The sequence below is a fragment of the Pezoporus flaviventris genome, unplaced genomic scaffold (assembly GCF_033815535.1).
Source record: "Pezoporus flaviventris isolate CSIRO_AGI_PZ_B2104156 unplaced genomic scaffold, CSIRO_AGI_Pfla_v1 ptg000228l, whole genome shotgun sequence".
In the NCBI taxonomy this organism is placed as follows: Eukaryota; Metazoa; Chordata; class Aves; order Psittaciformes; family Psittacidae; genus Pezoporus; species Pezoporus flaviventris.
In genome coordinates this window covers 130843-154183 of record NW_026892776.1, presented here as the reverse complement: position 1 = coordinate 154183, position 23341 = coordinate 130843, and the positions used below count along the sequence as shown (strand labels likewise).

Below are 23341 nucleotides of genomic sequence, written 5' to 3'. Positions count from 1 at the left end.
TGTGCACAGGCAAACAGACATGCAAACATGCATGCACACACACAGACATGCACACGCACACACCCATCTCTCCCTGCCTCCATCACTGATGCTGCACCCAGCATCTTTTGTGCTCTCGCTCTACCCATGTAGGCAGGGTCCAAGAATCTGCAAATCCTCCTCTGAGGACTAAGGCAGCCCCCTGCAGCCTGCCAGCAGCACCCCAATCTGCCTCATGCCATCAGGGGTGTGAGTGAGGGGACAGGGTCCTGCCCAGGTCATCCCCAGCCCCAAGGTGCGGGACAAGGCAGGCACAGCCCGGCGGGAGGGGGGGGGGGGGGGGTGTCGGTGTAACGGTGTGGAGCTGGTCCTACCGAGCCGAGACCCCGCTCTGACGCGGTCCTGCCCCCGGCCAGCCCCACGCCGACACCGTGCTCTGGGTCCCGGGGTGCCGAGGCCGGGCTGGGCTCGGCTCACGCTTGTCCGGAAGACGCGGCTGAACCAGGACCAGGCGCTGTGAGAGCAGGGGAAGCTGCACGGTCCCTTCCTCAAGAAGGCCGTGACGGGGCCCCCTCTCCCATGGGTTCGCCCACCACCCCGTCTCCCCGGGGGCTCCTTCCCCTTGGGGCAGAGAGGAGCAAAACGCCGCCGGTCTGCGGGACCCCAGCGGCTGTGCACACAATACACCGAGCCTGGCACGGCGCTAACAAAGAGTCCCCCCGGTCTCCCGCACAGCCCGTGGGGCTCTGCAGGCGATGGGTGAGCTGCCCCCCCCCCCCCCCCAGCTGCCTTCCGAGCCCACGCGTGAAGGAGGTGCTGCCGGCAGGTCCTTCATCGAGGTGCACGATACGGAAGGCGCATTGTTCCCAGCCCAAAGTCAGCACAAAGGACACAGAGATGCCGCATCGTTCCCTAACACCTCGGGGAGGAAGGAACCCCCCCACATCTCCCTTATCTCGCCTGACACCAGAGGGGACCAAATTCACCCACTACAGAGCCCAGGGCTGCCGAGCTGCAAACGCTGACAGCAGCTCTGCAGGTGAAGGGGTCGGGGACTCCTGGGTCGCCCCCCCTCCCCCGGCCTCAGGAAAGGGGCTGAGAGAGCACGGCCAGCGGGGTGGCAAGCAGCAGCCCCAAGGCGATGTGGAGCGGGGAGGATAACGGTGGGACCGGGGAGGCAAAACCCGACTCCGATGGGGGACACTCAGTGCCCGGGGGCTGGGCAGCACCGAGTCGGGCATCCGCAACCCCCCGCGCCGAGCACACGCAGCTGCAGCCCCGCACTCACCTCACGGCCACCTTCACGCAGCTGTCCGGAGCCGCCATGGCCCCGCGAGCCGGGCACCGCGGCCGCCGCTGCCCGACAGCATCCGCGGCGCTGGGGATTGGGGGGCGGGGGGGAGCGGCCCCAGGTGCGGGGCGGGGCGGGGCGGGGGGACACGCCCCCCCCCCCCCCTTTCCCCCGCCGGAACGCGGACGCGCGGGGAAACGGTGCGAGCGCGCGCACACACGCGCACGCGCTCGCTCTCACGCTCTCGCTCCCGTTGTGCCTCATTCACCGCTCCCACCCGCCGGGCCCTGCTCCCCCTGCCGGCTCCGGCCTGCTCGGGTGGACCGCGGCTGTGCAGGGCTGGACCGGCACCGCGCAGGGCTCTTCGGGCTGTACCGCGCTGCACCGGGCTGTGCCGGGCCGTACCGGGGCTGTGCCAACGTGTTCCGGGCCGTACCGGGCTGTTCCGGGCCGTACCGGGGCTGTGCCAGGGCATTCCAGGCTGTGCAGAGCTGTACTGGGCTGTTTCAGGGATGTCCTGGGCACTACAGGACTGTTCAGGGCTGCACCGAGCAGTACTGGGGGTGTGCTGGGCTATGGGGCTGTGTCAGGGCTGTACCAGACTGTACAGGGGTGTGCCGGGGTGTTCTGGGCTGTACAAGGCAGTACTGTGCCATACTGTGTGTGTGCCAGGATGTTTCAGACCATCCTGGGGTTGTTCCAGGGTGTTCCAGCCTGTACTGAGCTGTATAGGGCTGTACCAGACTGTTCTGGCCCATACTGGGGCTGTACCAGGGCTGTGCCAGGGCTCTATAAGGCTGTACCGAAGAGCAGCTCAGGATCCTTCCCCATCAAGGCTCCAGGCAGAAAGAGCCGCTTATCATGGCATGGTGTTTCTGGCCTTATCTTCCTACTCCCACCCTTGTGCCAGCTGTGTCACAAAACATATCTGTCCCACACTTCAGCTAGGAATTAATTCAAGAAACACCCTCCAGATCCCAGTCTGGGGCAAATCAGCCGCAGTGCAGCTCCAAGCCCCAGTAGAGGGTGCAGAGAAACTGCCCCGTCACTGCTGTGTGTCCCCACCATAGTGTCACGCTCTGTGTTTGGAATCCTTGGAGAGCAACCGCCTGCCTTGGAAAGACAATCTCACCCCTTCCATCATTTCAGCTGTGGAAAAACTGTCCCAGGAGTTCAAACAATTGAGAGATGATCTGTCCGATCTATCCAGCTCCCCACATGTACCAACCCCCATCTCAGCTATTAGCAGAAAGCACCCTATTGCCCAAAAGAAAAGATACAGGAGGTACATGCCACAGGCCACCCTATGGCTTTTCCCTGCAGGATCGTGGAGAAGGCATGAGAAAGTCGGATGGAAAACCTACCTCAGCTTTGGAGGAATGGGTGTGTGAATTGAAGAGGAGAACAAAGGTCGAGGAGGATCATCCTATGAAAGCTGCTGCTCCATTCTTCAGTGAGCAGCTTCCCAGATGGAGTGGAAGAGCTGCTTTTACTTCAACTCCTGTGATAAGGAATTCTAATCCCTTTCTACAAGACGTAAGTGGAGAATCTTATGATGACTATTAGAGGGGCCCTGCCTCCAGCCAGGTGGAGGAGAGGGACAATTGGATTTACTGGACTGTGTGGATCAGATGGCCTGGCACATCAGTACCACAGAAGTACAAGGTTCTGGTAGATACCAGTGCACAGTGTAACCTGATGCCATCAAGCTGTCAAGGGGTGGAACCCATTTGTATGTCTGGAGTGACAGGAGGATCCCAACAGTTGAGGCTGAAATCAGCCTGACTGGGAGGAAACGGCAAAAGCACCCCATTGTGGCTGGTCCAGAGGCTCCATGCATCCTTGGCATAGACTACCTCAGGAGAGGGTACTTCAAAGACCCAAAAGGGTACCGATAGGCCTTTGGTATTGCTGCTTTGGAGACTGAGGAAATTGAGCAGCTGTCCACCTTGCCTGGTCTCTCAGAGGATCCTTCTGTTGTGGGGCTGCTGAAGGTCAAAGAACAACAAGTACCAATTGCGACCACAACAGTGCACCGGCGGCAATATCGCACCAACCGGGACTCCCTGATTCCCATCCATAAGCTGATCTGCAGACTGGAGAGTCAGGAGTGATCAGCAGGACCCTCTCACCCTTTAATAGCCCCATATGGGCTACTTCTACCCTATCCCTGCTGATTGCCTGGATCCCCTCAGGGGAAAGCTCTCAGCCTTGCCATGTTCCCTGCACAAGATGGGCTCTCCGGCGCTCAGGCTGCAGCTGGAGCTCAGCAACAGCCATTTCCCTTTTATTAAGTTAACAAATAAATGCCCTGCTGGAAAGCAGGCAGGCTCCATTTATTCACACCTCCCCCAGGACCCATCGCTTTGCTGCATTTTAATATAATTAGGCAAGAAAGAGACATGCATTTCCCAGTTTGGCTGGGCTGGGGAACCTCTAGAGCAAGATCCCAGCAAAGAGATGGCCTGGGGAGATGGGGCTGCCCCAGTGCTCAGTGCCTGGGCCACTGAGGTCTGTAAAGCAAAACCCCATGGCAGACTTATTCCCGGAGAGAAATAACCTCAGTTGCTACTTGCTAACAGACATAATGGACAGTGTGTAGGCAGTGCTGATCAAGTGCTGTGCTCCCCTTGGCACTTCTGGCCTGTCCCTTGCAAAGCAGTGGAGTTGTCCGGAAGATGAGTGAGACCCTCCTGTGGGCCGGGCTCATCAGTGGGTGCCCAAGCCCAAGAGTGGTGTTCAGAGATCTCTGGTGACACAAATCACACTGCAGTGGCCAACTCTCCCCTTGGTTAGACCCAGGGCTGCTGCACTGACCTGGACATGCTCTTATGCCTCTGCCCAGCTGGGGGACTGTCAAGAAGCCCCCTGGGCTTCCTGCCTGGAAGATGCTTCCAGCATCTGCCCAAGTCCTCCTTGGCTGCAAGGAGGAGAAATAGGCTCCAGCAGGGACATAAGGATGCTGGGTCCAGCTGCTGAGATACCATGAGACTCTTCCAGAGCTTGCTACTGCTCTTAAAATGCCTTGTTGACAGTCATGACATGAGCACTTTGGAGTAGGGACAGACCTCCCTGCACATGGGGACTGGAGGCTGCCCCATGAATTGCTGCCAGCTCTGGTTCTCACATTTGGAGCTCCCCTTCCCAGTCAGGGCTAGGCACAGGCTAGGCACAGGCTGTACAGGCAAGGTGGCTGAAGAAGGAGGGGACAAGGGGGATCCATGGAGTCACACAGCAGGAACACTTTAATGACCTGTCCAGCTCTTGCAAGACCCTGCTGGCACAGTATTGTCCTGTCCTGCACCAGCATCCTGGAGACCCGGCCCCAAAATCCTCCTGCAGCTGGACAGAGCCCACCGGGACCCCAGGCAGAGGGGGAGCAGTGTGGCATTGCTCCAATTAACCCCCTGCAAGCTTCCAAAGGGACCATGTGTGCTTGTGGATCACAGGCGAGTGGCAGCAATGGTCTTTTGGGAAGGGGCTGCTTTGAGCCCTGGGGAGCTGGCTGGTGATGTGACTGAGGTGCCCTGAGGGGCAGAGCTAGCTTTTGTACCCTGAAGTGTTTCTCTTCCCTTTAGGAGTTCCACAGCTGCTTTCTCCACTTCATCCACTTCCAGTTGGCTGCTGGCTGCCATCTCGGCCCTCGTCACTGCTACAAAGGTTGGGTCATGGGCCAGAGCTGTGAGGCCCCCGGAGATCAGAGCCTGCAGCAGAGGATAGGATCAGAGCCTGATGTGTTCTCAGTCTGTAGAGGTGCCCTGGCTGCACACAACCCACCCTCACCTCATGTGCTTTCTGCCCTCTGTGCTCACCCTCATAGCTAAGCTTTGCTCCTGCAACCTCCCAGTTTGGTATGAGCATGGCACCCCTGCCAGCCCCTTTCATCCCTGCCTTTCCCACTGCCCCTTACCTCCTGAATGAGGAAGGTGATGGCGGGGGTGGAGGATGCACTCAGGTCACTGCTTTCACCCCACTGGTGCTCTGAGCTGGACGCCGCTCCCGTCACTGTGCCATCCTCTCCGGGCTGCTGGGTGAGAAGAGCAAACAGCTGCAGGCTGGGCTTGGACAATGCCCATGGAAGATCTCTCTCATGTTCATGGGGGGGGCTGTAGGTATTGTCCCCAGCCCGAACACACACTCCCACACCAGCCAAGGGCAGTTAGGGCAGCGTGGGAGCAAACCTGATGCACCCCCTTTTTCTCCCTGGCTCTGGAGCAGCCAAGAGATGCTGCTTTAAGCTGTCTCTGCTTGGATGAGCACCCTGTGGTGGGGGCCCAGCTCCTTCCCAATGTTAGTGAGAAAGGAAAGCTCCAGCAAAGCTGGTTTCATGGTGGGGAGCCCTAGAGAGTAGCTCCTCCCCAGCACATCTGTGACAACCTTTCACGGGAGAGGAGGGACGTTCATCCATGTCCCCATTGCTGTCTGTGGATATACATTGTCCCCTTTACCTCCTGCGGGAGAAAGTGCAGGCCTGATGATGGGTGACTCCCAGAGGTGGCCTCTCCTCGCCTCCTGCTTGGTCTCTGCTGCAGCTTTTCCATGGGTGAGGGGTGGTTGCACTCTGGGGGAGGGAAAGGAGGGGATATCAGATGGGCACAAGAACAAGACCACCACTGCCACCCAGAGCTGGGAATGTAGTAACTAAGGGCTTTAGGAGTTTAGGATGAATTGAAGTCCAGCGCCTGCCCACTGCCCTTTGCGGGCTCCTTATGGTTGGGAAGGAGAAGTCCCTGTTTGTGGAAACGAAGACAATCTTGTGGCCCTACTGCCCAGGGGTGGCCAGTCCTCCCCCAGCCCAAGCACTGGCTCCATATTCTGTCACCCTGGAGGGTGGAAAGGTGGAAGGAGGGTCTGATGCAGCTCCCCAGGGAGGTCTTGCTGTGCTTGGGCCTCTCAGCTAACCTCCAAGTTGTTGGGGTCTGCTGCCATCATCCCCTACCCTGGCCCTTGGGCTAATCCAGATTCCCCAGAAGAGGAACGATGCTGAAACTCACCCTGCACTGGATGCTTGGGTGCTGCTGGCACTGTCCTCCTCAGCACCTCATCCTCGTACTCCATCCTGGCAAGGGCAGCAAGTGGGTCAGCCTGAGCAGGAACCATGTACCGACCCCAGCTCCACCCTAGGGTGCAGCTCTCCCCACCTTCTCCACCCTGGGAAATGCAGCTGTGGGGGCATCTGGGACAGAAGAACCATGTAGAGATTCCAAGAAGTAGGATAAGCCCTGTCCCTTGTACCTGTGGCCAGGCTGGTGCTGGTGGCCCCTACCTGAGCTTTGGCACTCAGAGATTGGTGGGAAGGGTCATTTCTGTGATCCCTGGAGCCTTGCTGTCCACCTGGACCCTCCTGGCACCAACACGGGGTGATGGGAAGGGCAAGGGTACATAGGAAGTCACACATGCTGACATGCTACACCAGCCCTGGAGCTACTCTGTATGTTCTGGGGACACCTCTAGGTGTGCCAGGCTGGGGTACAGGAACCAGCAAAGGGTGCCTGCTCTTCCTGTCCCCTTGCCTGGACCCTGGTTCACACCCCAAGGGCTGTGAGCACAAAGCTGCTGTGTCCATGGAGCCACTTCTATGGCCAGCAGTTAATTCCTCCCCCAACCTGCAACTCAGAAACTTCTTCAGACCTTCACCATCCGTGGAGAACCCTGGGCAAGACCAACACTGAGCACAGCCCCTCGGGGAACTGCCAGGCACAGCCCAGCTCTGCCCACACAAGGCTCCCCAGCCCTTACCCCTGCAGCCAGCTGTTTCTGTTGGCGTTGTTGACATTGGTGTTGCCTTCCTGAGGGAAGTCATCGAGGAACACAGGGGAATCGAGGTCCTCGCTGCCCACCTCTGTGAACTGAAGGGGCCTCTGGCTGGCCACGTGTGGCTGCAGGGGGCTGCTGGGCTCCAGGAAGCTGTCAACTTGGCCAAACAAGCCGCCAGTCCTCTGCAAGCAACAGGGAGGGCATCAGGGGAGGCCTGGAGCTCTGGGGCTATTCCCATGGGAGGAGACATTTGGGAATGCCCGTGGGAACAGCAGCCTCTTTGCCCATCTTTCTGCTCGGGCCTTGCAGAGTGCACAGTTTCCAAAGCCTCACTGCCCAGGTGGGGAAACTGAGGCACTGAGGGGTGATGGTCACCAGCAGCACTGGGATGAGAGCCAACCCTGTGCATGGCAAATCCTGCCATCTCCGGGGGACAGCCACAGCCAGTGGCACCTCTGGACAGAAGAAGGTGCAACACCACAGCTGCCCATCCTGTCCCAAAGGCTTCCAGGGAATGGGAAGTGAAACTGCTCCTGCTCTGGTGCTGATGACATTGGCCTGTGAGAAGGTGTGAATGGGGCCTTCCACACCATGGGTAAACATTCAGCACAGCCCTGCAGGGTCCTTTTAGAGAGGGGAAACTGAGGCAGGGAGCAGGTTGCTCAGGATGAATCAACCAAGATATCCTGATGTTCAGGGGGACAGAAGTGCAGATCCATCCTTGTAGTCCACACTGACTTTCATGGTGAGGTTCACCTCTGTGGTCTGTCCTCCAGCTGCTGGTAGCTGTACTGACCCACCACTGCCACATCCAAAAAGCTGGTCGGATCAGACCTGAGGGCTGTACTCACCCTGTATATCCCTTCCTCCATGGCAGCTTCCACCATTGCTCTTTCCAGCTCCTCTTCAGCAGTCAGGTCCCCAGAAATGGCCCGACGGATTTCAGGAGCAGCTTCTTCTTCAATGCTCCTCAGTCCAGCCTGGTGGGGACAAAACAAGGCATGGCTGGATGTGGCCTGGCCCCACCAGCCCTCTCACTTTGGGCTTTGGAAAGGGAAACATGGAGCATGCTCACCTGGTAAGCCATGGTCTCCTACCAGAACAGGCCATCAGCTGCCCTGCAACTGCCTGGCTCTGTGCTTGGTGAAAGAACTTCCAGGCTAATACTGTCCCACAAAGGCGTGTGCTATGAGCAGCCTGATGAAAAGTTGCACTGGTGATGCCCAAGGGGTAGCTTTGACCCTGATCTGGAGATACCTGATCTGGGGCCTGGCTCTTTTCCTTGCCTTGCACTTTTGGTCTTTTATCTCTACAAGTGCTTTCCTCCCTGTAGGGTTAGGAGAAACTAGGGACATCCCATCCCACCCTGACAGCATCCTTCAGGGCTACTGTGCAGGCTTCTTTGACTGCAATGGTCCTGGTCAACCCCTCTCCACCTGATGTAGTACCAGGCAATGAGACATGGTATAGAAAGCACCAGGCACACAGAACTATCCATGACACTGCTAAGATGGGGAAAGGGAGAAGATCCTGGGAATGGAGAAGAGTAGGTAGAGAAGGGCCTGGATGAGCAGTATTCAGCTCAGACACTGGTCTGTGGTGGGGGCTTCCAGGTCTTGGTAAGGCATCTGCTGAGCCCTTTCTCCAGCCGAAGACAGCAGGGCAGGGAGTCAAAATCTCCTTTGTTTCTGGGAGTCACCTGTACCCTGGAGACTCAGGTAACCCTCAGCGCTCATGGCCAGTTCAGCACTGGTTCACATGGGGCCACCTCATTTCCAGAAGTCATTATGTTTATTGCAGCTCTTATAAGTCACCCTGGACTTTGTGAGCTGGGGGAAGCCTCTTCCCTGGGGGAAGCTTTCCCACAGCTCCCTTTCACAAGCTGCCAGCCCTCAAGAAGGGTGTCACCCCCCCACCACCACCTTAATGCTACCAACCTGGATCTCCACAGGGTTCTTCTTGGGCCGGTAACCATAATACTCCTCCTGGCGCTTCATGAACTTCCTGAAATGCTCTTGGATGAGGAAAGTAGCGTAGAATTTGCCCACTGTCACCTCATCATCTGGAGGGGAGGAAAGCAACATACTGCCTATCACAAGGCCCTGACTTGTCAGAGCAGCTGAGACCTCAACCAAGTGCTGTTCTGCCCCTCTGGGAAGTACCATCAGGTAACACACCTCCAATAGGTGGGATAACCTGGTCCAAGAGCTTCATACTGGTTCGCTTCCAGATCTTTTTGATAATGGCTCTGAGCTCCTCATTGGCCTGCTCAAAGTTACCTGCGACAAAAGAGCAGAGCATTCAGAGGGGAACATGAGCACGAGTGAAGCCAAAAGATGGGAAAACCTGGCCAGACTGCCCCAGAGTGTGACAGCTCCTCTTCAGCCTCCCCACCCAACAAAAATTAGCTTTGTAAGAATAAGGCTTTGGTTTTAGCAGAAAGATAACTATAGAGTCACACCTAACAAATGGGTAGAACATCAGCGTCACTGTCTCTGTTCTGGGGATCAGCTACAGATTTCAACCTCCCCTTTGGTGTTTACATGGGATTTACTGTTCCTGTTCACCTGCAATCCCAGTCTGTCCCCATGCATGCTCTGGGATCTCACGTGCTCCTTCCAGAGCTGCCATCACTGTGCTAGAGGCCACATTCCCCACTCCAGCTATGGGGAAATGTTGCCACCTCATGCCATGCTGCTGGAGGACTCCAACCCCACCGCTGCCCAACCTCATCTCCTGCCAGAGCTGCTGGCCCAGCCATAGAGCTGCTTGTGTGGTACTGCCTAACCCACAGGCATGGAAACAAGCTGTTGTAGCATCTTCCCAAAGCAGGGCTTTGGAAACTGTGTTGCTGGCAAGAAAGGGGGTGAAAACAACTCATCCCCAGCAGAGCCAAACTCAGGAATTTATAAATTCCAATTTGAGATTCTAAATACATGGAGAAATGCACAACTGGATGGGTGGTGCTATGCCAGGGGCAGGGGAAGGTCAGACTACATACAGTAGCTGTGGTAGGGACAGGAACAGGGTTAGAACTACTTCTGAGCTGTGGAACTGGTTCACTCTTCAGGGCTGCAACTAGTAATATCCTCCAAGCCTTGTCTCAGCAGCCCCATGCATGTGCCCATGGTCTCTAGCCCAGTGAGTTAATGAACATGAAGCCAAGGGTTTCACCAGAGGTCTAAGCCCCATGGGTAAGTACTCCAAGATCCCCAGATGGAGTGGGGGATGATGTGTAACCAGCACCTTGCAGCACAAGCAGAGGGTTCCCCCAGTCAGGCTGCAGAGGCAGAGAGGAGCATCACTTACCTTCTGTCTTGATCTTGAGGGCTGTCCTCACCAGTGCAAAGAGAGTTGCATTGAAGGTGACAGTGCCATCGCTGTTGAGGGGCATGTTCATGCACACCAGACGCTGCACAGCAAACCAACAACTGTGAGCCCAAGCAGCAGAGCACGAGGCTGGCAGGTCCCTGCAGACACACAGCCTGGCCTGGCCACAGGGCAGCCACGTTACCCGGTAAAGGCTCTTCGCGGGGTACCCAGCTGCTGGCCAAGGAGCCCTCTCAGCTCTACCCTCCCTGCCTAGTGGGGCTCTGCAAGACTGACACCACTCATCCAAAGCAGGCAGCTAAACCAGATCAAGGTGAGGGGAGAGCCAGGGCACAGCTGTGGAAATAACCCACCGCTGCCATGGGAGGAAATCACAAAATCGTTGTGTTGTCTAGGTTGGAAAAGACCTTTCAGTTCATTGAGTCGAACCATTTACCCAGCACTGCCAAGGCCACCACTAAACCATGTCACTAAGGTCCTCATCTACATGTCTTTTAAACACCTTCAGGGATGGTGACTCCACCACTGCCCTGAGTACCCTGTTTCAGGGCTAGACAACACCGAGTGAAGAAATGTTTCCTACTACCCAGTCTAAAGCTCCCCTGGTGCAATCTGAGGCTGTTTCCTCACACCCTGTCACTTGCTACTGAAAAGAGACTGACCCCCACCTCGCTACAACCTCCTTTCAGGTAGTTTCAGAGAGTAATAAGGTCTCCCCTGAGCCTCCTTTTCTAAACCACCAGCCAGCAAGAGACCCAGCATTGCTCCCAGGGAGATGGGAGTCATTCTGCATTGCACTCCACCTAAACAGCATCCCAGTCTGCTGTGAGGGAGCTGAGGATCCCTCCTGGTTTACAGCAGTGCCTGAGGCACTGCCCATGTGGGTTACACTTGAAACTCTCACAGGCTCTGGATTTGTGCAGAATGAGCTGGGAAAAGTGAACTCATGGCTCCTACAGAAGCCAGTGTTTCCAGCTCCCCCAGTGCTATCAGCCCTTGGAAACAAACTTCTAGGGCCCAGTTGACAGGGCTGGGTACTCAGGCCCAGCACTGTCCTCCTGTACCAGATGGAGATGTGGGACACCCCAGCATGGCTTGGGAGTCCCCCTGCACTGAGGGCTCTGGGTTGGGCAGAGACCAGCCCACTGCCACGCCCCTCAGTGTGGGGGTGAACACAGGCAAGTCCTTATCTTCAGGAGCCTGAAACACATCAGCTCTATGCATGTTGACAGCACCTCTCCTTGCCTCCAGAATACACTCCTCCGTTCAACACGAGAGGTCAGAACATGGGTATAAACCATGGCATCGGGAAGCTGGCTGGACTGGCACCCTCAGCTCCCTGGGGAGTCTGCAGAAAGGTTGGAGAAGGTGCCCCTGTGCCCTCACACCTCACCACCCCCTTGGCTCTTACCTTACACGCTACACGGTGTGGACAGAACTTCCCAAAGCCCAGAGGAGGCTGGATACGTCTCAGCAGAGTCACCACATCCAAGTGTTTGATTCTGCCCCTGCAGAGGCAACAAACTGCATCAGCGGTGTAGTGGCAGACACAGGGACAGTGGTTCGGGCAGGGGCTCATGGGTTCAACCCTTGCAGCCTGGTCCATGCTCTTGCAGTGGGCAAATCTCTACACTTCCCTTAGCTCCTATTGTAGTAATCCTTACACTTCCCCACTGCACTGGGCAGGAGACAAAGGTGTCCAGTGGCATGATAAAAGTTTGCAGCATCACCAGGGCTGGATGAAGAGGGGACTGGAAGTCGTGTGTCTCCAAACATTCTGATGGTTTGTATCAGCCCTGGAATATGCTGGCAAGTCTACATCCACCTCTGAGATGGTGGGATATGCCACAACTCACACTGCCATGTGTGTCCCGAGGCCTCGCACCCTGGGAGATCCCCTCCATGCCACTCATCCGCTGTCACTTACTTGGCCTCAGGGTCGTACTCAGCCCAGATCCGTTTGAACTCATCCAGGTGATGGGGCCCAAGAATGGACCAGTCACGTGTGAGGTAGTCAAAGTTGTCCATGATGACGGCCACAAAGAGGTTAATGATCTGAGGAACGTGAAAGATGCAGGTTAGGACAGGGCCAAACACTCTGGGCAGAGCCATGGGAAAACACAGGCAGAAATGTTTGGGAGAAGGGGTTTGGGATCCTCTGAAGCCAGGTGGTGCTGTGGGTCATGCCATGCAGGGATGGGCCTCCCACCAAGGAGACAAAGGCTGCAGCAGGCACAGGGCACATCTTCCCTCTCTGCCGTTGCAAGAGCCAACACAGACACATGTGGATGGCAGCACAAAGGGGTTGTGGGAAGAAAGTAATGGCAGATCTTGGGTCCCACAGAAGTGTGGTGCCGGCTTTACAGCATGGCTGGGAGATGGGCTGGGGATGATCTGTTCAGGCTAGATATCACGAAGAAGATCTTCCCTGTGAGGGTGCCCAGAGAAGCTGTGGCTGCCCCATCCCTGGCAGTGTTCAAGGCCAGGTTGGACACAGGGGCTTGGAGCAAGCTGATCTAGTGGAAGGTGTCCCTGCCCGTGGCAGGGGCTGGAGCTGGAGGAGCTTTAGGGTCCCTTCCAACCCAAACCATTCCATGATTCTATGATGCTCCTAGGAAGAGGGTGCTGTGTGCTCAGCCCAGTGAGATGCAAGGTTAACTCAACACCAGGGGCTGCTCAGGGCCAGGATTGGAGGTGCAGAAGGGAGCCCCATGGGAGGTCACATACCAGGAAGGCACAGAGCATGTAGAAGCTGATGAAGTAGAAGTAGGCAAAGCCGGTGCCACAGGTATACTCCTCGCCCTCGTTGAAGTCTGACTCAGGGTCACAGAGCTTGCCATAGCTGCAGTCCAGCAGGATCTCCTGCCAGGCCTCACCAGTGGCACACCTGAGCGGAGGGGATGCGTGCTGGTCTCTGACTGCCCTGGGCAGGAGCTGGGCACAGAGGGTGGGCTGTGGCCATCTCAGCACAGAGGGGAACAGAGAACCACTGGGAAAGGAGCAGTGAGGATTCTGGGCTTGCTGTGCTGCTGTGGGGAGTCTGCTTTTAGAAGCTTCAGAGTGGGCTCCAGAGTGCTTGGAGTCAAGGAAAGCCTTGGGCTGAGCCCTTGCTTCCTCTTGAGTTTCCTCACAGTTCACAAATTAATAGGACAAGGGGTGATGGGTTTAAACTTGAGCAGGGGAAGTTCAGGTTAGATCTAAGGAAGAAGTTCTTTACTATGAGGGTGCTGAGGCACTGGCACAGGGTGCACAGAGAAGTGGTGGCTGCCCCATCCCTGACAGTGCTCAAGGTCAGGCTGGACAGAGCTTTGGGTGACATGGTCTGTGTGGGATGCCCCTGCCATGGCAGGGGGTTTGAACTGGATGATCTTAAGGTCCTTTCCAACCCAAGCCATTCTATGATACTATGAATTAAAATCCAGTCTGAGAAGGAAGCATTCAGAACAGAAACCCTAAAGTGCCTTTCTCCTGCAGTTCAACTACACCAAGCAAACCAAGAGCCACTCCTGAAATGCTGGCACTGCTGCAAGAGATTTTTCTGTAGGGCAGGAAAGAAATCAGCTATGGCCGTGCTGGTCTCCCTCACTCTGAGCTGGTGGGCTCCCATGCTGACTGTGCCTGTGGAGCTGCTTGCTCACCAAGCCAAGACTGACCTGAAGAGCAGCAGAACAGCCTGTGGGAAGGTTTGGAAGTTGTTGTTTCGGTTGATCTGGGTCCCATCCACCATGGCAATCTTCCCAAACATCTGTAAATCACACTGTCAGGTCCCCAGTACCCTTTCTCAGCCATTGACCACCCTCCAGAGTAGCCCTGAGCTCCTCTTCCTCCTGTTTACTAGGCTTTGGGTATGCCCAAAAGAGACTGAGACCAGGGTGTGGGTGCTCTGCAGCTCCTTGGACATTCCTGCCTATGCTGAAAATTCCCCTGTCTGTGCTGCACATCATCTGGGCCAAGGAGACAAGGTCTTATGAACCAGGTACAAGCACTGGTGACTGTGTCTAGGTTGTGCCCTGCCTCCAGAAGTGCCATGGCTCAGTTGCCCTATTTGCAGCCTGGGGATGGGAGGAGGCTGCTGGGACTGTCAGCATCCTTACAGACCAGGGTAAAATGGTCCCATCATGTACAAAGTCCCAGGGGTGCCTGGCAGAGGACCTAATCCCTCTCCATCCCGCCTCCCCAGATGCCATCAGGTTCAGGGCATCTATTCAACAGCAAATCCTACCCCTGTGCTCTCACCTGCATCCCAATCACAGCATAGATGAAAAAAAGCATCACAATCAGCAGGGCTACGTAGGGCAGAGCCTGTGACAAAAGGACCATAGCTCTCATGAGACATCAGCCCAGCATCAAGACAACCCAGGGACTGGAGGTAGGGTCTAGAGCTAGTGCATGAGGCCAGAATCCAGGCCTCACTATGTGGGAACAGCTTACTTGTTTGTTCCTCTAACCGCCCTCCTGCTAGCCACATTCTCCAGTTCTCATGCGTTGCTTATGCCAAAACCCAAAGGAGAACCATGCCTCTGCAGCTGGGATGAAAACTAAGCACAGCCCAGGGATGCCCAGGGCTGAGGGAGCTGCCCAGGCTCAGGGGCTGTGTGCTGAGATGCTGCAGCATACCCTTGGGCTACCCACTGGGTGCAGAGCCCATCCTTGATGGTGGGCCCAGGCAGGCCCTGCCTGCTTGCTCTGACACATGGTGTTGTCAGGGAGATCCCCTGCATCTTCCCACCCATATAGGCCATGTTCTCCTACAGAGCACAAAGCCCCTGGTCCAGTCTGAGGCTCAGTGCTCTTGCCAGCTCTGGAGCTTTCCTCCTCTGCCTCGTGAGGACAGACTGCTCACCCAGTTAGCGTGTGAATCACAGAGCTTGCTGCCAGCCCTGGGCATGTGCTTGTCTGGGAGGGGGGCACTGCTCACATACCTGAAAGGACTTGATGAAGGTCCAGAGGAGGGTCCTGACACCTTCTCCCCGGCTCAGCAGCTTCACCAGCCGCATCACCCGAAACAGACGGAAGAAAGTGATGGAGACGCGGGAGTCATCATCGGGGTCCTGCATGCAGAGCACAACACCAGGAGGGCAGCGGGTGCTGGGGCCTCCAGGCAGACAAGGAGGGGTCCAGGTCCTGGAGGAAGGGTTACAAGGTTCCCCCAGGCACCAGCCCTTGTCTGCATGGAGGACCAGACTTGAAAGGGGATGTGCCGGTACTTTCCCACCAGCCTTCCCAAGGAGTTCATCTCCCCAGCCCCATGGTCTTAGATCTCCACCCCTTGGGCTGCTCCAGATGCCTGGCTATGGGTATGAGAACAACCCCCTTAGTTAGAGGGATGGGACACTGCAGGGAGAAAGGCATGTTGGAACGCATGCTGGGAGAGCTATGCTGTTCACCACGCACCAGACAGGACCCGTTTCCTTCAGGCTCTCACCCAGCATGTGCCATATGGGATGCTCCCACCTCAGGTTCTATTTGTAAGGTGAGCTGTAGGTGAGGCACCAGGCACACGGAGGGCTAATGATGGGTATTTACACACAGAAAGCTTGGTTTGAGAATGTTGCAGCTGGGCTTTTATGGACTAAAGGAGCAATTGAAGGCAAGGTGGCTTTGAATGGGTGCTGCCAAGTCTCACCTCTACCTGCAGTGATGCCTGTCTTGGAAGGGTGAAAAGACAAGTCCCAGGGCTGGGGACAACTGAGCTCCTGGGCTCAAAGGGCCAGGACTGGTCTTGGACCACCTGGGACTCCGGGGGCTTGGTTACCTGCTCCCTTGGTTGCTCCAGCATGGCACAGCCTCAGCTCCAGCCTCTGCCACCAGGAACAATAAGCAGCCCTTCCTAGCCTCTGCCAGGCCTCTGTCCATCCTGACTCCATCACTGCTTGGGATGCCTCTCCCACTGCTCCCTCAGCTGCTACTTGATTTCCCTTCACTCCCATCATCCAGCCTACCTATTCCCAGCTATTTCAGGGCAACAAAATCCAGCTGTGAACATCCCTCCCAGCAGCTCCATGTTCCCCAGTCTGGCATTTCTGAGTTCCCAGGACTGCACTGGAAAACACCATCTCCTCTCCCCACTCCTCTTTCTTTTGCCTTTCGCTCTCCTAGTGCCCAGCGCAGAGGTCAGAAACATCTCATAAGCCCCAGTGCACCATGTCCTCAGTGCCCAGTGCAGGCCAGCTTTCCCTCTGCAGTCACCAGCACCATGGTCCTCCACCTTGGGAAGAGGCTCCAGCACATGGGACCTTGCTGCCAGCTCCTCCCCATTTTCCAACCTTCTATGGTACCCAAGGTACCCCCAAGGTACCCAAGGTACCCCCATCCCACTAGTGGTCTCAGCCACCAGCACATAAGGCCAACAGCGGCGGGACACAGGCAGCTCCTGGGGAAGGCACGGTGCAATAGACACCCCTCTAACCATTTATCCAGCTAACAGTGTCAGAGGGTGCATTCATGCAGGTAAATCCGTTCGGGCCTTACACAGACAGGGCAATGGTCAAAGAAGCCAAGGCCAACTGTCCTCTCATCAACAGCCATAGACATCTTTGTTAGATGCTCCGTTCAGGTCAGGTACCTGAGTGCTGGGAGGCGAGTTGCTGCAGGGCCAGCAGATAGAGCCAGGAGGGCTGGGGAAGAGCCTGGCACACTTCAAGATGGGAAGGAGTGTCTGTGTGGGGTATCTCGTCCCAGGTCCCTCTCAGAAAGGGGACAGCTACACCCTAGAGAGAGCAGCTGGGTCTGGTGTGCTTTAAGGACGTGCAGGACACATGCAAACACCAGTCACAGGCACACTGGCAGGACCATGGGCAGCGAGGTGGAGAGGGGCACACCACAAGCACATGCAGCTGATATTTACAATGCCATCGCAGCCTCCGCCGAGGCAGTACAATCCACCACTGGATGCAAGAACAGTCTGTCAAGAGAACAAGAGAGTCAGCAGGAGAAATGGTGCAGAAATGAGAGGGAGGAAGGGATGGCTGCTTGAAGAAGACACAGAAAGAGAAGAGTGGGATGGAAACTGGGGACAACGGGAAGAACACAGGGGAAGGACAGAGACACAGCATCACTCGGGCTCACAGACAAGGTGACTTTTGAAGGAGAGAGGCAGTGGATGGATGTCAGAGAAACACAGCAATCATGACTGACTCATACACACTTCTGTACCTCACTGCATCTCCCCTGCTGTGACATACACATCACAGGGGCAGGGGTGTATGGGCCAGGAAATCTGGGCCAAGCCTCAGGACTGTGTAATTTTGCTTCCTCAGGTCAGGTCCATGGACGCTGCAGGTGGGATATGAAGGCAATCTAACCAGAGCAAGTGATTGCAGGAGGCTTTGGGTAGATTGGGAGGGTTGGCGCTTGTGGAGGGGCTGAGCTTCCAGGGCAGGCATGGCAGGAGTGACCCAGGAGCATGGACACTACACTTTAGAGCCTGGGGTAGCACTGCCAGAGGGCCCCCCATCCCTACCTACCTCCTGCCTCAGACACCTCAGTACCCCTGGGCTTTGGGGGAGCTCAATGATCATGGTGGACTTGGCAGTCCTAGGTTGAAGGTTGGACATGATGATCTTAAAGGTCTTTTCCAATCTGGTTGATTCTATGATTCTGCAATTGAGGAGCTGTGAGGATCTGGCTGTGGTGGCCAGCAGAGAACCCCTGACAGCACAACACTCCCCACCACTTCACCCTGGCAGCCACACACAGAGAGACATGAGGGAGAAGAGAGGTAGAATGGAAAGCCATGAGAGGACAGACTTTGCAAACCAGAGGTGCGTGCCCAGGTGCCATCAGGAATGGATTGGCTGCTGCAAGGTGCCACCCACCACCCCTGCAGCCTGCAGCAGCTGGGTGAGCTATGATAGGTGCAAGGGTTGCAAACAGCCCCTGGGGACCAGAGGTAATAGACCCAGCTTGCACTCACTTCTCAGCAGGGAGGAGGACTTACCAGTAAGGGAGGTTGCCTCCCTGCCCCCTAATCCCCCTCCACATCACCAGATGGCTGGGAAACCTGGTGATGCTGGGAGAGCTGTGGGCTGCATGGAGAAAAAAGCACACAGAGGAAAGGTGAGGCAGCCACAAGTGGCTCTGCTCTCAGGAGGGCACATAGATGTTTACTGGAGCATGAGACTTGCCAGAGCAGATCTGCTTGTGACAGAGGCCCCTGAAGAGCTTGGGAGACTAGGAGGGAGACCAGTGTTCTCAGTGACCCCAGCACCCAGACTTGGGGGAGACCAGGGAAGCTCAGGCCATATAGGACCATTCTTGAGATCCTGCCTGGCCTTCCTGCACAGTCCTGCCACTGCCAGAGGAGTGCAAGTATCTGATCAGTCCCTGTCAGCCCCGTCAGGGCACTGGACTCCTCTGGGTGCCTGTGACCTATGTCCCTGGCATTCCCACGGGCCCATGGCCAAGCACAACAGCACTTTGGCATCTGCCAGCTGACCTGGCCCCTTGTTCCGCAGGGACTGAAAATCTTTGCCCAGTGACACCTAAGGGTGCCTAAAGCACCCTTTGAACTTAATTGCTGAGTGACAACAGGATGGTGAAGTCGGTAGCACAGTAGGAAATGATACCCGACAGACAATGGGAAACCAGGTCACAGGTGCCGGGGGACCAAGGATGGTGTCTTGGAGAACCTGGTGACAGATAAAAGCTGCTGGCACTGGCATGAGATCTGGGAGCTCATCCAGGCTGAGAAACCCAGAGGCTGGAGGACAGGAGCAGCAGCGTGCAAGACTGTGCAGAGAGGAATGTGTTGCTGTCACAGGAGAGGAAAATGAATAGTTTTGCTCACCCCAGCTCTGTGAGACCTAGACCACCCTCCAGAGAAGCAGGTGACTCCCACCTCTAAACACCCTTTCCTCCCCAGCATAGAGAATGGCTGCAGGTCACTGTGCACATGGATGGCAGTGGCAGCAGCTCTGCCAGACACAACCCTGTTCCTGCAAGGAGACAGCATGCAGAGTCACTAGAGAGGGTTAATCTAGAACATTGCCCATCCTACAGCTGCTTCTAGAGTTACCATCGCATCTGCTAAATACAGCCCATGACTTCCTGGTGCAGAGGGACATTTTCAGTGCCAGACACGGGGGGTGGATGTCCCAGTGCTATGAAAGGCAGTGGCTCACTGACTGCACAGCACTGCTCCGAAAATGGTCCCAGCAGAGTCTTTCCCATATAGCCACTGCCTGCAGCCACCCAGCCACACAGGTTATATGATGTAGAGCTCTGGAAGAGTGTCTAAACACATACACACATACACAATCAGGATGTGTATATGGATGGATCCCTGTATAAAGGGACACACACAAAAGCCTTGCAATTTGATGTGCCTGACCCTCTCCTGGCATGGGACAGCAGTGTCCTGTGGGTGCAGGGAGCTGGGGAAACCCTTTTTCCTGCTGTGTGTGGTCCAGTCCTGAGTGAGTAGACTGTTTTCCATAGGATCTCAGGGGACAGGAGCACTCGCCACAGGGCACAGCTTCAGGTGGGTGCTGGCAGTGGTGTTGCAGGAGCAGGAGCAGCCCAACACTTACATCAATTTCATTGAGGATGACATCAATGATGCTGCCAATCACTATGAGGAAGTCAAAGACATTCCAGGGGTCCCCAAAGTAGCCCTGTCAGGGAAGAGCCAGAGAAGAAGAGTGAACATCCACGGGTTAAATCAAGGAGGAGAGAGATGCTGGTTCCCAGAAGGAGGAGTACCAAAAGGATTACCAGTGACCTCTGGCACCTCAGTGAGAGCCAGGAAAAGGGATGGTGGTCAGACATTGTACTCTCTAATCAATCGTTTGGGCCTTACAATAGTAGGAAATGAGGAGGGTAGATCAAGGTGGCCACACCAACGACAGGTGACCCTGAAGATGGGAACAGTGGCTGGCTGGCTTGGGTTGCACGTGGCTAGCAAGGGTAGCCCTGACAAACAGAAGTCTTTCCAGAGCAGGTCCTGTGCATGGGGTCCCCAAGAGTCTCACAAGGAGTTCTATGGATTTGGAGGCCTGGGGATGCTTGTACTTAAGTGATGTTAAATACAGGGTAAATGGCCTGGCCCTCTGCTCTCTGGACCATGCTCTCCCCTTACCTTGGCTTTAAAGGCCATGAGCTTGAGGATCATCTCCAGGGTGAAGAGAATGGTGAAGGCCACATTGAGGATGTCTGAGATATGGTTCATTTCTGGAGACTGGTTGTAATGCTGAGAAGGCAGAAGGAGCCACGTTAGCCTGTGGCAGGTGCAGCCTCTGTTATGAGCTCAGAGGTGTGTGCTGGATGTAGAACCCCCTCCCAGGCCATAGGCTTATCAATGCTCAGTAAAAAGGAAATTTCCCCCAGGCAGCCCCTTCTCTGGGCTCCCCACATCCAACCAGCCACACTTTGCCCCAGGGGTGCTGAACACACACCAAGAGCTTTGCTGTGTAGGAAAGATCTCCCCTGCAGAAGCTCTCTTGGAGGTAGCTGACCTGTCTTTTGTTCTGGACATCCCTCCACTACCCATGATGAGCACTGTGCCCCTTACCTGCATGCCTAGGCAGATGGTGTTGAGCAGAATCAGGAAGAACATGAGGTACTCAAAGTAGGAGGAGGTGACCACATACCAGATCTGGTACTGGTAGGGGTTCTTGGGGATGTAGCATCGCAGTGGGCGAGCCTTCAGTGCATACTGCACACACTGGCGCTGGGTAAAAGAGGGCAGATGTGACCCCAGGACAGTGCCAGGGGCACAGGTGCAGGCTCAGCACCACCAGCACCTCTGCATGTCCCCACAGGCACAAGCTGGATCCCCCACTTTTTTCTCAGCCCTATGACTGGGCCAGGGGGGTCACTTGAGTGATGATGTCTCAGGTACTTGCTGTGCTTTCTGCAAATGCACCTCCAGAGCACCCACATGGGACCAGGTTTCCAAAGCCAATGCTTGCCTCCAAAGGTTGCCATGCTGCACCCCTCCAGTCCTGAGCCTGGCCTCTCAGGACTGGCCAAGAACAGCCTGAAGACATTACATGAACCAGAGGTGAAGGGGGCACTGAGTTTTCTCCCTGCACCTGAGAGATGCCAAGCAGGCTCTTCCCTCCCCATCAGGCCAGGGTCATCTCTGCTGGGTTCATGTGCAGCTCACAACACCCCCAGCAGCCTCAGGTCAAGGTGCCCATGGTGTCTCTACAGGCTTGCTTTCTCCTCCCCAGCATGTGCCACATCCTCTCCCAGTGCTGGTCTCACTTCTGCTTCATTCAACCTTGGTAACCCCAGCCAGAATCACAGCATGAAAGCACCACAGAAGGGCTGACAGACAGAGGTGCCTCTGGAGATAGTCTAGTTGAAGTTCCCTGCCCAAAGCAGGGCCAGCTATACCATGCTGCCAGGACTGTGTCCAGTTTGGTTTGAATATCTCCAAAGATGGAGACTTCACAGCCTCTCTGGGCAGCTTGTTCCAGTGCTTAACCACCCTCACCATAAAAAAGTGGGGTTTATGTTTAAACGGAGTTTCTTGGTTTCTTCTTTGTGCCTCTTGCTTTTTGTTGTGTCAATGGACACAACTGAAAAGAACATGGTTTTATCTTCTTTACACCCTCTCCATAGGTATACACATAGGCAAGATCCCTATGAGCCTTCCCAACACCAGACTCAGCTCTTGGCCTCGTCTTGGACAGATGCTTCAGACCTTCAGACATCTCAGAGGTCCTTTGCTGGACTCACTCCAGTACATCCATGTAATTTTTGTTCTAAGGAGGCCAGAACTGGGTGCAACCATCTGCTCCAGCCCAGTCTGGGCACCCTACCTGCACCAGAAGGCCCACTCCCTGATTCCGGTCTAATCTGCCCTTCCCTTGGAAGGTTTGTGTTGTGCCAGGCATGGGTCCAGCTGACCCTGTCCCAGCAGTGACCAGACCTGGGCCAGGTTAAGCTCCTCTTTCCCAGCCTGATTCAGCTGGCCCAACTTTCCCTGTCCCAGCAGTCCCATTACCTGATTCTTGTCCAGCTCACAGTTCTTGTATTCATTCTCCCCTTGCTCCTGGAAGGTGACAATGACAAAGCCCACAAAAATATTCATCATGAAGAAGGCAATGAGGATGATATAGATGATGAAGAACATTGCGATCTCCACCCGGTAGTTGTAGATAGGGCCTGTATCCTCAGCATTAGTGTCAATGGCCATGTATAGCAGCCTACAGGAGGCAAAGCGAGGAAACAGAGACCCTAATTAGGTTGGAAAGACCATTTCTCCTCTCGAAGATTATGAAGAGTTCTAGGGACATCTCAGATCAGTGGCACAGTGCTGCTGGGATGACCTCGTGAGCTCCACAGCCACTGTCAACATGGCTAGCCCTGCTTCTCAGCCTGGGCAGCTCTTTCTTTATCATGGCAAATGCCTGCAGCAGTGATGTGCTCCCACCACAGACCAACCCCTTAGGAGGCCTCAGACTCACTCTGGCCAGCCCTCGAAGGTGGAGACAGTGAAAAGGGACATCATGGCTGAGAATACGTTGTTGAAGTGGAAGTTGTTGTGCAACCAGACACGCTGCTGCAGCTCGATCTGCGTGGGGTCCCCATCCACGTAGTTGATGAAGTAACCCCTGCAGCAGAAGGGATGCGGTGGTCACCAGGCAGGGCTCCCTTTCAGCCCACCCACTGCAGTGCTGGACCAGGGTTCTCTGATCCCTGGGAGGGGAGGACAGCCCTGTGCTTGTTTCAGATCTACCCCAAGGGGTAGGAGAACAGCATGAGACTTTGGCTCCACTCTTTGGATGCAACATCCCTATGAAGAATGGCCCCCACCAGCTCTCTGCTCCCCATCCTGAAGCTGAGCTGCAAGAGAGCTCTTACCTGCACTCCTTCTCTGTCAGCTTGGATGGATCTGTGCATCTATAGAACTTGCCCTGCATTTAACAGAGGTCAGAAGAGGCAGTGATTTTGTTGTGATTCAGAAGCCCACCCGGTCAGTTCCCACCCTGGCTTCATGCTGGCTCTGGCCTCTGCCTTGCACTACCACTGGCT

General features: G+C 55.7%; 2 protein-coding genes across 14 annotated transcripts in view; both read right to left on the bottom strand.

The window, feature by feature from the left end:
- KIF21B (kinesin family member 21B) overlaps nucleotides 1–1365 on the bottom strand; it is a 44382-nt gene extending 43017 nt beyond the window's left edge. For all 6 annotated transcript variants that reach the window (XR_009741424.1, XR_009741423.1, XR_009741425.1 and 3 more), the window contains exon 1: nucleotides 1268–1365. Coding sequence is in view for 2 of the 6 variants with exons in the window: in XM_061442611.1 (XP_061298595.1) it covers nucleotides 1268–1305 (38 nt within the window). In the remaining 4 variants the exon portion in view is untranslated. The remainder of the gene's footprint in view (nucleotides 1–1267) is intronic.
- A 2284-nt stretch (nucleotides 1366–3649) lies between these two features.
- CACNA1S (calcium voltage-gated channel subunit alpha1 S) overlaps nucleotides 3650–23341 on the bottom strand; it is a 42362-nt gene continuing 22670 nt past the window's right edge. For 3 of the 8 annotated variants that reach the window (XM_061442613.1, XM_061442616.1, XM_061442621.1), the window contains 22 exons: nucleotides 23171–23223; nucleotides 22774–22920; nucleotides 22311–22512; nucleotides 20868–21026; nucleotides 20436–20546; nucleotides 19888–19971; nucleotides 17205–17261; nucleotides 15280–15408; nucleotides 14594–14659; nucleotides 14011–14102; nucleotides 13085–13244; nucleotides 12285–12412; nucleotides 11769–11865; nucleotides 10337–10439; nucleotides 9205–9306; nucleotides 8965–9089; nucleotides 7879–8007; nucleotides 7010–7209; nucleotides 6265–6329; nucleotides 5719–5831; nucleotides 5181–5297; nucleotides 4493–4974 (listed from right to left, as the gene is read on the bottom strand). In XM_061442613.1, coding sequence (XP_061298597.1) covers nucleotides 4714–4974; nucleotides 5181–5297; nucleotides 5719–5831; nucleotides 6265–6329; nucleotides 7010–7209; nucleotides 7879–8007; nucleotides 8965–9089; nucleotides 9205–9306; nucleotides 10337–10439; nucleotides 11769–11865; nucleotides 12285–12412; nucleotides 13085–13244; nucleotides 14011–14102; nucleotides 14594–14659; nucleotides 15280–15408; nucleotides 17205–17261; nucleotides 19888–19971; nucleotides 20436–20546; nucleotides 20868–21026; nucleotides 22311–22512; nucleotides 22774–22920; nucleotides 23171–23223 — 2700 coding nt within the window. In that variant the 3' untranslated portion in view covers nucleotides 4493–4713. Of the gene's footprint in view, nucleotides 4464–4492; nucleotides 4975–5180; nucleotides 5298–5718; nucleotides 5832–6264; nucleotides 6330–7009; nucleotides 7210–7878; nucleotides 8008–8964; nucleotides 9090–9204; nucleotides 9307–10336; nucleotides 10440–11768; nucleotides 11866–12284; nucleotides 12413–13084; nucleotides 13245–14010; nucleotides 14103–14593; nucleotides 14660–15279; nucleotides 15409–17204; nucleotides 17262–19887; nucleotides 19972–20435; nucleotides 20547–20867; nucleotides 21027–22310; nucleotides 22513–22773; nucleotides 22921–23170; nucleotides 23224–23341 lie in introns of those variants that run through there. The other 5 variants (XM_061442615.1, XM_061442619.1, XM_061442620.1 and 2 more) reach the window with 4 other exon arrangements.